The sequence below is a fragment of the Sitophilus oryzae genome, unplaced genomic scaffold (assembly GCF_002938485.1).
Source record: "Sitophilus oryzae breed Bouriz unplaced genomic scaffold, Soryzae_2.0 scaffold_1604_pilon_pilon, whole genome shotgun sequence".
NCBI classification, from domain to species: domain Eukaryota; kingdom Metazoa; phylum Arthropoda; class Insecta; order Coleoptera; family Curculionidae; genus Sitophilus; species Sitophilus oryzae.
In genome coordinates this window covers 1097633-1113303 of record NW_022146286.1, presented here as the reverse complement: position 1 = coordinate 1113303, position 15671 = coordinate 1097633, and the positions used below count along the sequence as shown (strand labels likewise).

The window sequence follows — 15671 nt, the reverse complement described above, 5'->3', positions numbered from 1 at the left end:
GCAGATGTTACCTTTCTTTGTTATCACTCTAAGGCAAATGTCAACGTTGTCGTCGCTGTCAAACATATGATATTTGATATTGGGGAAAATTGTGGTGTAGATTGTTGATTTATTGATGAATACAGATGAATATCTAAATGTCTTTTTGTAATACAATACTAAACACTGACTAAACATTAAACAGTTTCTATGATGGTTTCTATGGTTAATTATTATAAAATGTAAATAACAACACGCGCGTACATACCAGAGGCAGCCAGAGGTAGAATACATACTTTGCGTACATATCTGAATATGTTAAAACGAATTAAGTTTAATACGATAGGTGATAACTGCTTTGTATTTGGTCCTCTTCAAGATTACTTATAAATCTCAATTCTACACTTTCAGCTGAACTGATCTCAAGTTTATTTTATCTCTTTCTGGTACTGACTTTTTTATTAGAAACTATGGATAATATACATGAAGTAGATTTAAAACCGTAAGTATTAATCTTTGTATTATCTAGAAATTTTGATTCGTGTTTGTGTTCATACACACACATTCAAATATTGTGTATCCAAACTAGATTTTGTCTATCATAATTTGATAAAAATTGAAAATTTATATCCTGTAGATTCAGTTATAGCATTTAGATTCGGCTGTTATATTAGTGAAAATGTATATTTTGTTGTATGACTAGAGAGAATGAATATATTCATCAAATTGATATTTGATTGCACAAAGTATATATTGTGAAATTTATTGTTACAGCCCAACAGATATTGCTTTTAATAATGAATCATTCAGTGTGGAACATGTTAAACAAGAAAATAATGCTATAGAAGAAAATTTAAATGGAGTATCATCAGATATTAAGTTAGAACCGTAAGTATATTTCTAAATATTTATATTTTGATTAATTTCTAACTGTATATTGCATGCTTTTTAATGTCACACAAAGAAAAAAGTGTTTCTTTAATAGTGGTTTAATAACATTTAATAACAGTTTATTGGACGTATCAATTATTGGCGTTTCATCTTAGGGCTTTTATATAAACATTGGTAATAATGTCACAATTAATAGTATCTTACATTATAAACATAAACTACACAAATGACACTAATATACATAAAAATTATTATGTTGTTAAAATTTAGCTAGAAGTTAAAATTCTTATATAAATATTATTAAAAAATATCAAATAATTACAAACAATTATTATATGTATATAAAAGATAAAAATAATTACACAACAAATATAATTTGAGCTACTGTAAAAAATTTTAGAATCTACCAAAGAAGAGGCAAAAATATGTGTAGCATCCGATGATAACTATTCTGATATAGTGACATTTATAAACACATGTCTGAATAACTTAATAAATTATAATTATAATATGTTAAGCAGAGCATGTACATATGATTTCGACAGATGACATTCAAAGAATGACACAAAAACACTACTCATGAATTAAAACAGACCAACTGTTACTGTTATATACTTTTTTTTATCTTTTAGTAAGAAAATTCACTTGGCACACGAAGAACGACAGACGTTTTCTTGTGTGCACTGTGACAAGAAATATACAAGAAAACAAAACTTAAAACATCACATTGCAATTAGTCATATTGATTCCAGGTAAATTTATTGTTAGCATAAAAATTACTTCTAAATCATACTTATATATTTATTTATTTATTTATTTATTTCATAAACGCCAGAGGCATTCAACAAAAAATGCAATTTGAACAGATAATAGATAATACAAAAATTATACAAAATACAGAAATAATAGATTCCATAAACTAACAAAATAATAATGAGAAAAAAATAACAAAGGCCAAGCCTAGTCTACAATTCATTCTTGAAAACAATTACATTTCTAGCACGGTTTTTAAATATACTTAAGGAATTACTAAAATAATCCAAGTCGTACCCATTCACACTCCTGGAAATTCTATTTGCAGGGCAATTTTGTGCATAAAAAGTTGAATATGTTCTTAAGTGCAGCAACGATTGTGACCTCAGATGTCTTGGAGCAATGTGAAAGTCGAAATTTGCCAAACACCGCTCAAACACATATGTACCGGGTGTCCCACTAAGAATAGCTCTCGGCTGTATCTCGGAAAGTATTAGCCGTAGAGTCTACGGACAAAAATATTTATAACTAAAGGGGCTATGAGAAATTGCTGGAAATTATTTTCAAGTTTGTAAAACGGCCGCTAGAGGGCACAACTACTTTGGAAAATAAGAAAATAGAAATTTTACAGAATTTTGCCTAGATAATGGGTACTATAAATAATAGCTTCATAATATTCAGTAAATTTTGTATGTTTTTCATTAGAACCATTTTCCCCTATCTGCTAAAATAAAGTGGTGGGGTAAGGTTAGATCTATCTTTATTTAAATGTTAATAACTCCGGACTAGATGATCAGAATCCAACAAACGAGGGCTCGTTTAAAAGAGCGTTTCTTACTCTATATTATACCATAAAAATAATAATAATAAGGTTTAGAACGTAGACGCTAGGAGGCGCTTTCTTACAATTTAACAAACATAGCGCGTTTTTTCAAAAAATAAATAAATACGATAGTATATGTAATTTTACCTGATAGTAAAGAGTAGTAAAAAGAAGTTAATATCTTCTTTCAAACCGAAGATATTAGCAAAATTATCATAAATACCAAAAAATAAGCCCTTAATTACCTTATTTTTACAATACGGTATCAGCCCTCTTGATTATGCCCATTCTAACAAAAAAAATAAGATAGAAACAGTTAGTTTATTTTAAAATTGATGAAGTACCGGAATACCATAATACTAGATGTATTAATGTCTAATAATTCAGATATTAATAACAGTGAACAAGAAACAATGATTCAGTGAAGTCATCGTAGGCTTTGGAAAAAACTTGCTTTGGCGTAATAGTATTAACGTCAAATTGTTTTGATAGTCTTAGCAGCGTTTTTTACCTTTTAATTGCCTTTTCAAAATGCCTTTATTATTTGAAGTTGTTGCATATTTTAGTGCTAAAAAAGTGAAGATAAATTTATCAGGGACATGCATATGGGTTATGCCTAGAATATTTTCAAAAAAATACCTTTGCGCCATTGACTTTTTTCTTTTGATATTAAAATTGTGTGTGCTGTTTAATGCCAATTAAAATTTATCTCTGGATATTTTGTCGAATTTAGCCTCTTTGATGAGATAAACGCAATTTTATTAATCACAATAAAATAAAAATAAAATTAATAAATTATTATATTTTATCTAATTTATTATTAAATATTATTACTATTAGTCCAACCTACAGCAATTTCAAATAAAAAAGAATAGTATTTATCAACAACCGTTTAGTTATAACGTTTTTACATCACTATTTTTTTAGTATTTCAGTTACGCATAGATAAATGCAACAAGTTTAGATTGGAAAGCCCTTAAAAATTTTAGGTCGCGAAATTATTTTGGGTCGCGACCGTTATACGCGATCTGGCGCTGCTATAGCGCTCGCTAAGAACAACGGCAAACAAAAACAGAACTAATTTTCTCTTGTCAAAGTCAGAATCTTCAAAAATCGTAATAATCTTTCAAAATCTAAACCGCTCTCATTAAATAAATTCCGAAAAGTGTTTATAGCGTCCATTTTCAAAGTAATAATTGCTATCTTGTGAGTTTAATTCAAGTTTTATTTACTCCAACCGGTGATAATTGTGAAAAAGTGGCATTAAAAACTTAAAAAGCTGTGCTGTTAACTGTGAACTGCAAAAACCATCGTGGATCGTGGTATAACGTCGGTTTCCAATGTTTCATAGGTATTTCATACATGCGTCCTTATATAAAATAAAGTTTCTTGTATGCAACACACTGTCTTTTATTTATAAAATTAAACGAAAATAATAATAAATTTGAATAAACAATATTTGGCGATATAATTCCGGAAAAAGCCGAACCGCTCCGAAATTTTCAAAAGTTTTGGGTCGCGACCGTTGCAAGAATAGCGCCAAATAGTGTTTACATTGTCCTTATGGGCACTTCTTTATTTAATAATAATATTATTCTATGCATAATATTTATCTATGCAGTTACGTTATGAGATTCATAACACAACTAGTGGTGTTATGAATCTATAACACAACTAGTTTCTATAATAATGAAAAACAACTACGAACATCTAAATATATTAACTTTTCCGGCAATAATGATTCCGTGGCACGTACTGCGGCGACTTCTACATCTGAAGGGAGACTTTCGGAATCGCTCATCGTAATTTTTAAAATGATTTTTCTGGGCAAAAAGTGCTCGCGTTTACTTGACAGGGCAAACCGACTTATCGGACCTATGTTGATATGAAAAATAAATATTTTTTTACATCTCCCCACGAGAGATGGTACATGTTTTTTGAAACGCCCTGTATACAAGGTGACTTAGTGTTCTGAAATATTTTCATATGAGCGCCCTTTTTGTGCGTTTGTGAAGAAGATTGTAACAAATATCTCTAAATCATGAAATCTTGATATGGAGCTTTTTCGGAACGCTCTGTAATATTAACCTTTTTAGGAACGCTCTGTAATAATAAGCCATTCGTTTTTTAGACTGGAGAATTCGAAGAAGAGAGTCTTCAGATGTGGCATATGTGGCTTTCAAACACTCCATAGGGGAAGTCTTAGGCAACACAAACCAGTTCATTTGGCACCGGAAAAACGACCGTTGTTTGCTTGTAAGCATTGTGACAAAAAATATACAACAAAACAAAATTTGAATCTTCACGTGGAGGATAATCATATTGATTCCAGGTAAATTTATTGTTAATATAAGAATTATTATAATCCACAAAATTCTTTAAGTTAGTGGTTATTTTAGTTTGCTTTGGAGTTAAATAAAACAAATGAAAATTTTAACTAATTCTTTGAATAAGAAGACTAAGGAAGGAGCATATCAAAAATCTTAGGTCCACCGCGATAGGCCTCAAATATGGCCGACTTAAATTCCGGTTTATCAGTGCCGTTCTAATTTTATTTAAAAAAAGTAAAACTATGATGTAAAATTGTTACAAAAATATATAATTCTAATAAAAATAGATAAGTTATAATAATTATTTATTAACACAAACATCCGATACGCTACTGAGGCAGGCAAATCTGGTAAATCAAATTGACGTATCTAAATTCTTTGACATCTAATCTTTGGCCAGTAGTAAATAATAGCAAAAATGCAAGAAAAAATATATAATTAGTTAATTTAAGTGAATTTCATAAATGATCGGTTTACTATACATATGTATATTATATAGTCACTTACTAGCAAAAAGTTGTTCCATTATTTCACTCGATTTTTGCCGAGATCTACCGCACGCTACCCAACCAACTATTTTAGAGTCTTTTTCGATAAATCGCGATAGTGTCACTGTTAATTTAAGTTCTGCCACCATTTCCATCTAGATTTACTACCTTTATACAACTATCAGTAGTAGAATAAATAATAAATAACATAAAATAAGCTCCGTAAAGACTGACAAATCCATAAAATTTCAAATCAAATTCAAATGTGTCAAATGAATCGTCAAACAGAACTGTCAAGGATCCCCACCCTAGAGTGCTTTTTCCGCCCACCATGCATGAATACATGGATAGCATTATGCTCCTTCCTTAGTCTTCTTATTCAAAGAACTAATTGCTTATATTATAAATAAGTTTAACAATAATAAAATTTGCTCTGGCTGTGACAGTCGACAATAAAACAAATAGTTATAAAATAAACTGGGGTATACAGGGTTATTTATATTAAAGAAGTTATTGCTCTTTAAAGATAATAATTATTTATAAATAAATTTCCAGGCACTCTGTATAAGGTAGTATTATTTTTATTATTGCAACACAAAATTTAGAGAATATAAAAACTTCAATACAATATTTGGTTTTAAAAACTTAAATACTCCTAGAGAAATGAAGCATTAAAATTGTTACTGCATTTTCACAAAACAGTAAATATTTCAAAAAGGGTAAGATTAAAGTGCGGTAAGCCTTAATCAAATTTGCCTTTATCTTAATCTTTATGTTGATGTAGGTGACCCTGTAGACATTACCTTGCGTAGATGTATAGATCATACCAAATAAACTTTTAGTCGCGTGATTAAGCTTAACAAGCACAGCGTTGCCACTTTTACATATTTTCTTTTAAATCAATCAAAATATTTTAGGAAATAAAAATAAACTAATTATAAATATATACACAGTTATTATTTACATCAATAAAACTCACCTCCTTAACATCACTTAAGGGACATAAAGGGCCATTACTACCGCTTTCCCGTTCGAAATAATTTAATAAGGTTGCGATGAGTTGTTTGCAACTGCTATTAAGCTATTTTGTACACTTCGCACTAAAAGAGGTTCTAAAAAGAGCAATGTTCGACTGCAAGGCCTGCTAGTGAAAATTTTTAAGCTTAAAGTATCACATCACAAATCATCTAAACCAAAAATTCGTAATACAAAACTAAAGTGTCAAAACGAATGACAATGTCAGGAAATAAATAAATAAATGTGGCAACTTGACATTTTTTACAGCAGAGCTACTACCTGAATCCCATGGCTGGGAAACTTAAATGGAAATGACAGTTCATTAAAAATAGTTTTTCCTCCAAGATGCAGAGGCGCAAAATATTAAAACTGTCAATATCAACAATGCAAATGTCAATATCTGACAATAATAAATTTGATTTTTAACCTGTTTTTAACTAACACGAGACACTCAGAGACGCTTTTGTTGTGATTTTCCGGTTTGATTTCGCTTTGATTTGTCGAATTATTGTAAAACTAAATTCCTTCAGATTTTTTGGCAGTATTGTGTTTTAGACACTGTTTTTTAAAAATGGTGGGATAATTTGTGTTTTGTATAGACTCTTAGTTATTTTTTATCATGGAGTTTAATTGTTGTACACCGGGTTCCCGAAGGATACAATAGTAAGTAAATTAAATATATCTACTTACAGTTATAGATTTTTTAAATTAGTACTGTTAATAAATGCTACTTGCTGAGCAGTTATTTAAGTTCTTTATGGTGCATGTAAGGAATTAAGGACGCGCCTTGCGTTATATTAGCATGATCAGCAGATGATTAAATCTAATTTAATTTGTTTTTATTATTTCAGGTCTCAAACGGAAACAAACTGGGAATACCTACACCAAAATTATATAGCCGTTTCTAATTCACTTCAAAGGGAGGAAAATTATGTAAAACTGCCTGCTATTTGCTGAAAACCGCCAAAGATTAAATTATAACTGTAACAACTTAATATATACTATTACTAGTTTTTTTAATATTTTTTTAATTAATATCCGACATATAAGAACACTTTGTATGCTTTTAATTAAATTTATCGTTTATAATATGTTCAACCTAATTAAAAGCACACAAAGTGTTCAAACCCCCCTCCCCCCGCATCCCTCTCTTCCCATAGTATTTCTTCCTCCGACTACCAGAGGCGCCCTTGTATAATAAAATTGAAATGTATTATAAGTTGCCTATTTATTTAAGATTATAAGTCTTTTATCTATGCTGAATCTCTAGCGGGAAATTTAAATTCTAGTTAGTCATCCTGGCGCCGGAAATGTCCATGGTTGGCAACAATGAATGTAAAAATCGCGCTCTCGATTACGTAACTAAAAGTTTGATTGGTATCGCTTATAGGTCTGACAACGGGGCTTAAAGCTATAAATAATCTCTCAACTATAATGTCAACATATTGGTGATTCTGTTCTAATTTTGTTTTACTAGTCGTGCATTATAAATGCACACAAGATTATAATTTTAATTAAATATAATATTTAAAAATTATTTTATTAGGACGAAAAAATTGAATGAATCACAGAGAAAGGTCTATGCATGTGCAATATGTAGCTATAAAACACTAGATAAATCACATCTTAATCGACACAAGTCCATTCACTTGGCACTAGAAGAACGACAGATGTTTATTTGTGCGCAGTGTGACAGGAAATATAAGTTAAAGCGGAGTTTACAAAATCACATCAAATTTCATCATATTGATTCCAGGTAAATTAATAGTTATAGGCTTGGTGCATTCTCCGCCGGTGCTGCCACCATCGGGGAATATCGTACACAACTAGTATATACAAATACACGGGTTTAAATAGCGAGTATACGAAAAATGTATTATATAATTATTCTAAAAGTGTTAAGCTTCATTCAGAACCTCGCAATTAGTGGAGTAAATTATTGGTTTCAATTACACTTTATACTGTTTAGTTTACGATCATTCACAATGTCTAAAAACACAATTAAAATTAATAGAATATCCTAGCAACAGCTTGCGTTAGTCAGTTGTGTCCATAGAGAAAGCCTACTATTTAGTTTATAAAACAACCAACTTTTGATTTCTAACCACAATTTCTCTTGAAGGAAGACAATCAAAGGCCAAAATGACATTTCTCGCAAATTTTAATTAGTTTTAAAGTATAATTAGTGGAAAAGTTAAAAGTTTGATAACTTTTTCTACTAATTGAAAATGTCTACCACTCATTTTGATGTTCTGAATGCTTACATTGAAATTAAAGCTTTGAATAAGAAGACTAAGGAAGAAGCATATCAAAAATCTTAGGTGCACCGCGATAGGCCTCAAATATGGCCGACTTAAATTCCGGTTTATTAGTGCCGTTCTAATTTTATTTAAAAAATGTAAAACTATGATGTAGGGTAGACGTGGGGTAAACTCAATAATATGTTGTTTTATTTGACGTTGTGAATAAATGTTGGTAGTTATTAAAATTGTTACAAAAATATATAATTCTAATAAAAAGTTATAAGAATATAGTATAAGAATTATTTATTAACACAAACATCCGATACGCTACTGAAGCAGGTAAATCTGGTAAATCAAATTGACGTATCTAAATTCTTTGATATCTAATCTTTGACAAGTAGTAAATAAAAGCAAAAATGCAAGAAAAAATATAAAATTAGTTAATTTAAGTGAATTTCATAAATGGTCGGTTTACTACACGTATGTGTATTATATAGTCACTTACTAGCGAAAAGTTGTTCCATTATTTCACTCGATTTTTGCCGAGATCTACCGCACGCTACACAACCAACTATTTTAGAGTCTTTTTCGATAAATCGCGATAGTGTCACTGTTAATTTAAGTTCTCCCACAATTTCCATCTAGATTTACTACCTTTGTACAACTATCAGTAGTAGAATAAATAATAAATAACATAAAATAAGCTCCGTAAAGACTGACAAATCCATAAAATTTCAAATCAAATTCAAATGTGTCAAATGAATCGTCAAACAGAACTGTCAAGGATCCCCACCCTAGAGTGCTTTTTCCGCCCACCATGCATGAATACATGGATAGCATTATGCTCCTTCCTTAGTCTTCTTATTCAAAGAATTAAAGGAACAAACTTCTACGCTAATTGAAATCACTAATTTATTCCACTAATTGCGAGGTTCTGAATGAAGCTTTAGGAAGTATAATTTGTAAAAATTCTAAAAATAAAAATAAAAAAGTAAATATTTTGATATAACTTCAGAAGGTCTAACTTGTATTATAATTTATTATTCCAGCTAAAAAAACTTTTTAGATGGGTTCAACTAAGGTAGCGAGCATATTTTTAATCACCGGTCTAGCAAAACCGGTGATTAAAATTTGGGTGATAATTGGGGCCATTTCGGCTGTAACAACATTTTTTATTAGGTACATAATTATAATTTTAGAAGACAATTATAGATTTTAGATTTTTTTTATTTTAAGAAGCATTACTGATAATATTTGATTTCTGACGTTGAAGCGCTGCGGTCGGAATTTGTTGAAATAAACTGAAATGCACCAAGCCTATTGTAAGAAATATTGACTTGAACTAGAATATTCTATCATCTATTCATTCAATCTAATCTAGGTTACAAGACCTTAACATTTAAATATTGTTTTATTAGATCGAAGGAAATGCAGAAAAAGGCCAATATATGTGCCATATGCGACTACCAAACGCACTATAAGAATCATCTTTGCATACACCAGGAAATTCACTTGGCACCGGAGGAACGACAAATGTTTGCCTGCGCGCCATGTAACAAGAAATATACGTCAAAGGGCGGTTTACAATACCACCTTGATAAATATCATATGGATTCCAGGTAAATTAAGAGTTAATAAGAAAAATTAATTATGATGTTTGCAATGTACAGGGTGGGTCAAAGTTGACGCTTTTAAATGGAAACACCCTTTTCTGTAGGAGATAGACAAAAACTAATATCGGTGTCTGGAGCTCAATTTTTGTCAAAAACAAGATGTTGAAAACCGCATATCGATATCTGTTATACTCTGTTTTTTTTCTCAGGTAAGATTTCGACAGACTATGACAGAAAAAAAGCAGATGACTTCCATACCAATCCATTTATTTCACTAAAAAAAGTTTCTAATATTTTTTAAGTTAACTATGGATGGGTTTATAAGTAAATACGTCATGCGTCGTCTCTTGTTGTTTTTAACAAGTTTTATTGGTTTATTTCAAAAACACTCAGACAGATCATGTTTCAATATTATTGGTTTGACGCAACGATAACGACAAACGGACTCCGATGCGTATGAACCCGACTTAAGATTTTTGAGAGTTGTCAAACTCTCAAAAATTATAGGTTATAATTTTGTGTCAAATTTTTTGGACTGTGTTGTTACTTGTGTTTCGTGTTTTTAAAATTAAGTGGAGGAAAACTCGAGGGAAAATTAAGTGTTGACCCAGACCATAGTTTACAGTTAATATTCGGTGCCCAGAGACCGCCAGAAACACAGTTTGCCAGACACTATGGCCAGAGAGTTGTATTAGCCACAAATAAAGTTGTATACCATCTCGTATATGGTACCAAAAACTGGAGTATCTGTAAAATAACATCACACGATAGGTAAATAATACATTTTAGTACTAGCAGACAAAATTAAGATTAAAGTTAATTAACCAAGATTAGACTTTTTCAGTTTTATACAGTTTTAAAGTAATCACTTGTCACTCAAAATTTAAATATATTAATTATGCGTTCCAATTGTACCAACATATTTCTTTGTAAAATAAAATAAACAACTTTGAAATTAAAATGACAGACACATCTATCACTGTCAAGGATTTTGTCGTTGGACAGACTATACCGTTTCGGAGTTACGGGGTGTTTTTCAAAAATATGCATTTTTAACAAATCGCTGTAACTTTTTTGCTATGGAAAATTTTGTATTTTTATGAAAACATTTCCAAAGCACATTTTTACGTAGAATTTAATGGTTTAAGTAGGTATAATTTTTTTAAAATTAATAATTTAAGAATTATCCACAGAAAATTTGATTTTTTTTATGTGACACTCTGTATATTTTTAATTTATTGAAAATAATTTAAAATTACCTTTCCAAAAATATAACACACTTGATATTTTGCTCGTTTCCTCTTCGAGATATCGAGTATACAAAAATTCGCCCGCTTTAAATAAGTAGGCTTTGAACGGCACCGGCTGTAATGCAAAAAAATTCTAGCTGTGAGCATCAATTAAAACGAAAATAATATTTGCTATGAGAGATGCAGAATTTTATAACAATTTAAAATATATTTAACCAACATCAACACATTTAATCTATATCTAATAACAATAAAAATAAATAGCAAACCAAGACATGATATTTTGCTACAGGTGTTCGACATATCGACCGTCTTCTGTTATGGACAGACGGGGCAGTTTTGAACATTTCTCGCGGAATTCATTAACTCTGTGGGGGTGAAAGATACCCTCTTATATCTGCTAAGTATTTCTAATTCTTGTCTAGATTATACGGCGGAATAAGGAACCTTTATTCTTCCGCAGATATATTCATAGGATTAGATCCATGGGCACTAAGTTAGGCGGCCTCGACGGCCAACGGCTGGGATCTTGGTTAGATATTAAATTATTTTTGAAATTGGCTGCAAAAATTTGCTGATAACTTCAGCGTTCAGAGGCGGTGCGTCGTCTTGCTGGAAAAATATGTTTTCGAGTTCCATTAAGGGCATATCATCAATAAGGGGTCCAAAGCCTACTAGTTAAAAGTGGCGAACTTTTAAAAATTCTGTATTTCGAAGGGGATTATAACAAAATATCAAGTGTGCTATATTCTTGGAAAGGTAATTTTAAATTCTTTTCAGTTAATTAAAAATATAGAGGGTGTCCCAAATAAAAAATCAATTTTTCTGTTGATAACTTTTAAATTATTAATTTAAAAAAAATTATACTTAAACCATTAAATTCTACGTAAAAAGGTGCTTTGGAAATGTTTTCATAGAAATACAAAATTTTTCATAGGAAAAGAGTTACAGCGATTTGTTAAAAATGCACATTTTTGAAAAACACCCCGTAACTCCGAAACGGTAACAGATATTGATGTGCGGTTTCCACCATCGTGTTTTTGATGAAAATTGCGCTCCAGTCACCGATATTAGTTTTCGTCTATCTCCTATAGAAAAGGGTGTTTCCATTTAAAAGCGTCGAATTTGACCCACCCTGTACACTCACTGGCACGAAAAACTGGCACTTTTGATATACGTATTTCAAAGTTTTATATATTTTGTTCTAGTGTGCCGATTTTGATGTTTTTTAAGCAATTTGTAGCTAAGTTTTAGTGTATTTTTCTGAATTAAAAATGAAGTTTTCTTCTGTCAATTATACGAGGGGAAACAAAATGTTGATATTTTGATGAAAGCTTGAAACACCCTGTGGAATTTGTTAGCAATGCAAGGAATTTAAAATACATTTTATCACCTAGCTACATCTTTTCCCGATAGTTTCTTTTTCGATTCATCTCAATATCTTTATTTTTATTGGGGATATTCGCTTTTATATAAGACAGTAACTATGTATAGCGATTTTAGCATTGATTTTGGGTCCTCATCAACACACTTATAAAATAGTGTTTACTGTTTTATATACCAGGTCACTGAAAAGTCATATTCTTATTGGGCGGATTCAGTAAACACACCGGTATCAACCGGTAAAGACCTACCGATAACTTTTTATTGAACGATCGAGACAACAAAAAATGTGATAGATGACAATTATGACAAACAGCGCCGACCGGTATGTACATTAACCGGAAACAAAATACGGTAAGCTCTCAAGTGATCGGTGACCACTACCGGTGAGTTATCATTGGCATTCACTTTAATTTTCTACACTGGTGGACTAACCGGTGTGTGTACTGAATGCGCCCATTGTTTATTGACGTTTACTCTAATAGAGAGCTGCTTTAATTGATATGTAGAGATCAACTTTTGGACTTAAAACCACATCTGCGAGAGTAATGGTGGGTTCATACAGCCAAATAAAATAAGAAATGAGGAATTCTTATTTGTGAGCGTTCATACAGCCAAATAAAATAAAATAAGAAATATATATTTGCTCATGCGCAGTACAGAGCTGGATAAAAGTTAACTGTAATGATTGTTTATAGTAATTTTACTATTTATAGTATATTTAGTTATTCGATGCATACTATATTATAAATTTATACTTATGTAAAATTATAAAATAAATTAAATCCAAACTGAAAAATTTGTAGGTTAGAATTAAGCTTGATTTTCATGCATCCGTTATCCGACGACACGTTGATACGATATTAATTTTATTGGTTGAATTTAAAGACTTTGATTGGTTAGAAACGGTTAACCAATCGAAGCCTTTAAATTCAACCAATAAAATTAATATCGTATCATCGTATCGTCGGACAACGGATGCATGAAAATCAAGCTTTAAGCGTGCGCAAAGTCGTTCTCACATAAAATAAAATAAATTAGTTAAAAGATAACCAATTCTTATTTTATTTGTTATTTTATTTAGCTGTATGAACACGTGTACGGTATCTTATATAACCAACTTTCTTATTTTATTCTTATTTTATTTGACTGTATGAACCCACCATAACTGTCCAACCGACAATAATAATATGATTTTTCAAGGACAGTGACATTACATAAATCATAAACACTATTTTATAGGTCTGTTGACTGGGACCAAAAGCAAAGGCTATATATATGGTTTTAATGTAAAAAATACGAAAAAAATACGAATTGAAGACGACACTAGTCTTCAAAAGCGAGTATCTCCAAAAGAAATACAACTATTGAGATGAACCAAAAAACAAACTATTAAGAAAAGATACACCTAGATGATAAAATAATTTTTACATTCCTGGTTTTGTTAACGTATTCCACAGGGTGTTCCAAACTTTTACCAAAATATCAACATTTTGTTTTTCCTCGTATAATTGACAGATGGGAACTTTCGTTTTTAATTTAGAAAGAGACACTAAAAAGCCAAATAATTTAGCTACAAATTGCTTAAAAAATCATCAAAGTGGGTTCACTAGAACACAATATATAAACCTTTAAAATACATGAAAATTTTAAGGTGCCCTGTGAGTGTATTCATTTTTTAAAGCCGGTGAATTATGTTACGGTTAAGATCTGATGTCCAGTTAATGTCGACATTACCCGGTTAATCTCGAGAATAACACACAACAAAACAACCAAAACCATAACCAAATCCAAACATTAACCTGTTAATGTCGACATTAAAGGGACATCGGACTTTAACCGTAACATATATATTCTTAACTGTGCAAAATAACGGCAATTATCAAAAAAACTTATTGAAATATTGCCATTTGAACAAAAATGTCCAGGCACATAAATATTTTGTCATTTTAATTGTTTATTGTTTCCAGAAATGCCGATTGTACATCTTCAACTGATGAAGTGGTATTAGATTCTTTAAAAATTGAAATGGATGAACTTAATTCCCTTTTGAATGACACTAAGTATGTTTTTAAGAGTATTTTTACTAATATAATGATAATAATGTAATTCATTAATTCCAGAAGTCCTGAATGTGTATCTGCCACTAATGAAATAAAATCAGATTTTATAAAAACAGAACCTGATGATGTCACCCCAATTATGAACAAAGACATGCACGATGACTTTAAGTATGTTTTTTTAATGGATACAATATTGTTTTTTAAATATATTTCTTATTGTTTCCAGAAATATCGAAAGTGTATATATACCTAATAAGGTGAAGTTAGAAGACTTTATAAAAATGGAACCTGACGATAGCGTTTTGTTTCTGGATAAAGATACGGATAATTAAATGTAGGACATATTTGTAACATTGAAAATTTTGAAAAATCTGTTTTGTTTAATTTTCATATGTAAACATTTTCAGTCTTAAGCTGTATACAATATGTTTGTATTAATTTGTGATAAAATTTTTGTAATTTTTATAATTAAATTTGTAATAAGTTTTACAAAATATATTGTAGTTTTATTTTTATTATATTATTATCGTAATAAAATTGATAATCATAAAACTTTGTATTGTTCTATATTATTTAGCAACATTTTGCTGTTTTTTTGAATATGTTTAATTTCAAGTACGCCACTGTCTGTGATCATAGGATCACAGCGCACAGTGCTAGATTCAAAGTTTTCAGACTGGTTTCAGATTCAGATGTCGGCCGGTATATTTAATGGTGGGGGATCGTTGGAAAACATCGATACTGAGTTTATTTCAAACTTCACGCTCACTAGACGGTCACGCTTATTAGCTTATGGATAGTACAATTCTTTTCGACCGCAAAATTACTCTGTAACGGT

The 15671-nt window shown here is 30.5% G+C and overlaps 1 protein-coding gene across 3 annotated transcripts; it reads left to right on the top strand.

The window, feature by feature from the left end:
- The first annotated feature begins 57 nt into the window (after positions 1-57).
- LOC115879989 (PR domain zinc finger protein 5-like) lies at positions 58-15322 on the top strand. 3 transcript variants are annotated; one of them, XM_030897066.1, is made up of 10 exons: positions 58-325; positions 391-481; positions 754-867; positions 1503-1622; positions 4578-4778; positions 7828-8037; positions 9943-10143; positions 14741-14833; positions 14894-15001; positions 15060-15322. In XM_030897066.1, exons 1-10 carry the CDS (start codon positions 295-297, stop codon positions 15163-15165), a joined length of 1275 nt encoding a protein of 424 aa, XP_030752926.1. In that variant the 5' UTR covers positions 58-294; the 3' UTR covers positions 15166-15322. The 3 variants fall into 3 exon arrangements, with proteins under 3 accessions (XP_030752926.1, XP_030752928.1, XP_030752927.1); XM_030897067.1 differs by having other exon boundaries at positions 79-262; XM_030897068.1 differs by lacking the exon at positions 4578-4778.
- The last annotated feature ends 349 nt before the right edge of the window (positions 15323-15671 follow it).

What these genes read in the sequence shown, in the direction of transcription:
- LOC115879989 (XM_030897066.1), top strand. Translation starts at nt 295, where the DNA reads ATGTTAAAACGAATTAAGTTTAATACGATAG. An exon ending in TCAGATATTAAGTTAGAACC is followed by an intron (nt 868 to 1,502) that starts GTAAGTATATTT and finishes TTTATCTTTTAG; the next exon opens with TAAGAAAATTCACTTGGCAC. An exon ending in AAATATCATATGGATTCCAG is followed by an intron (nt 10,144 to 14,740) that starts GTAAATTAAGAG and finishes TATTGTTTCCAG; the next exon opens with AAATGCCGATTGTACATCTT.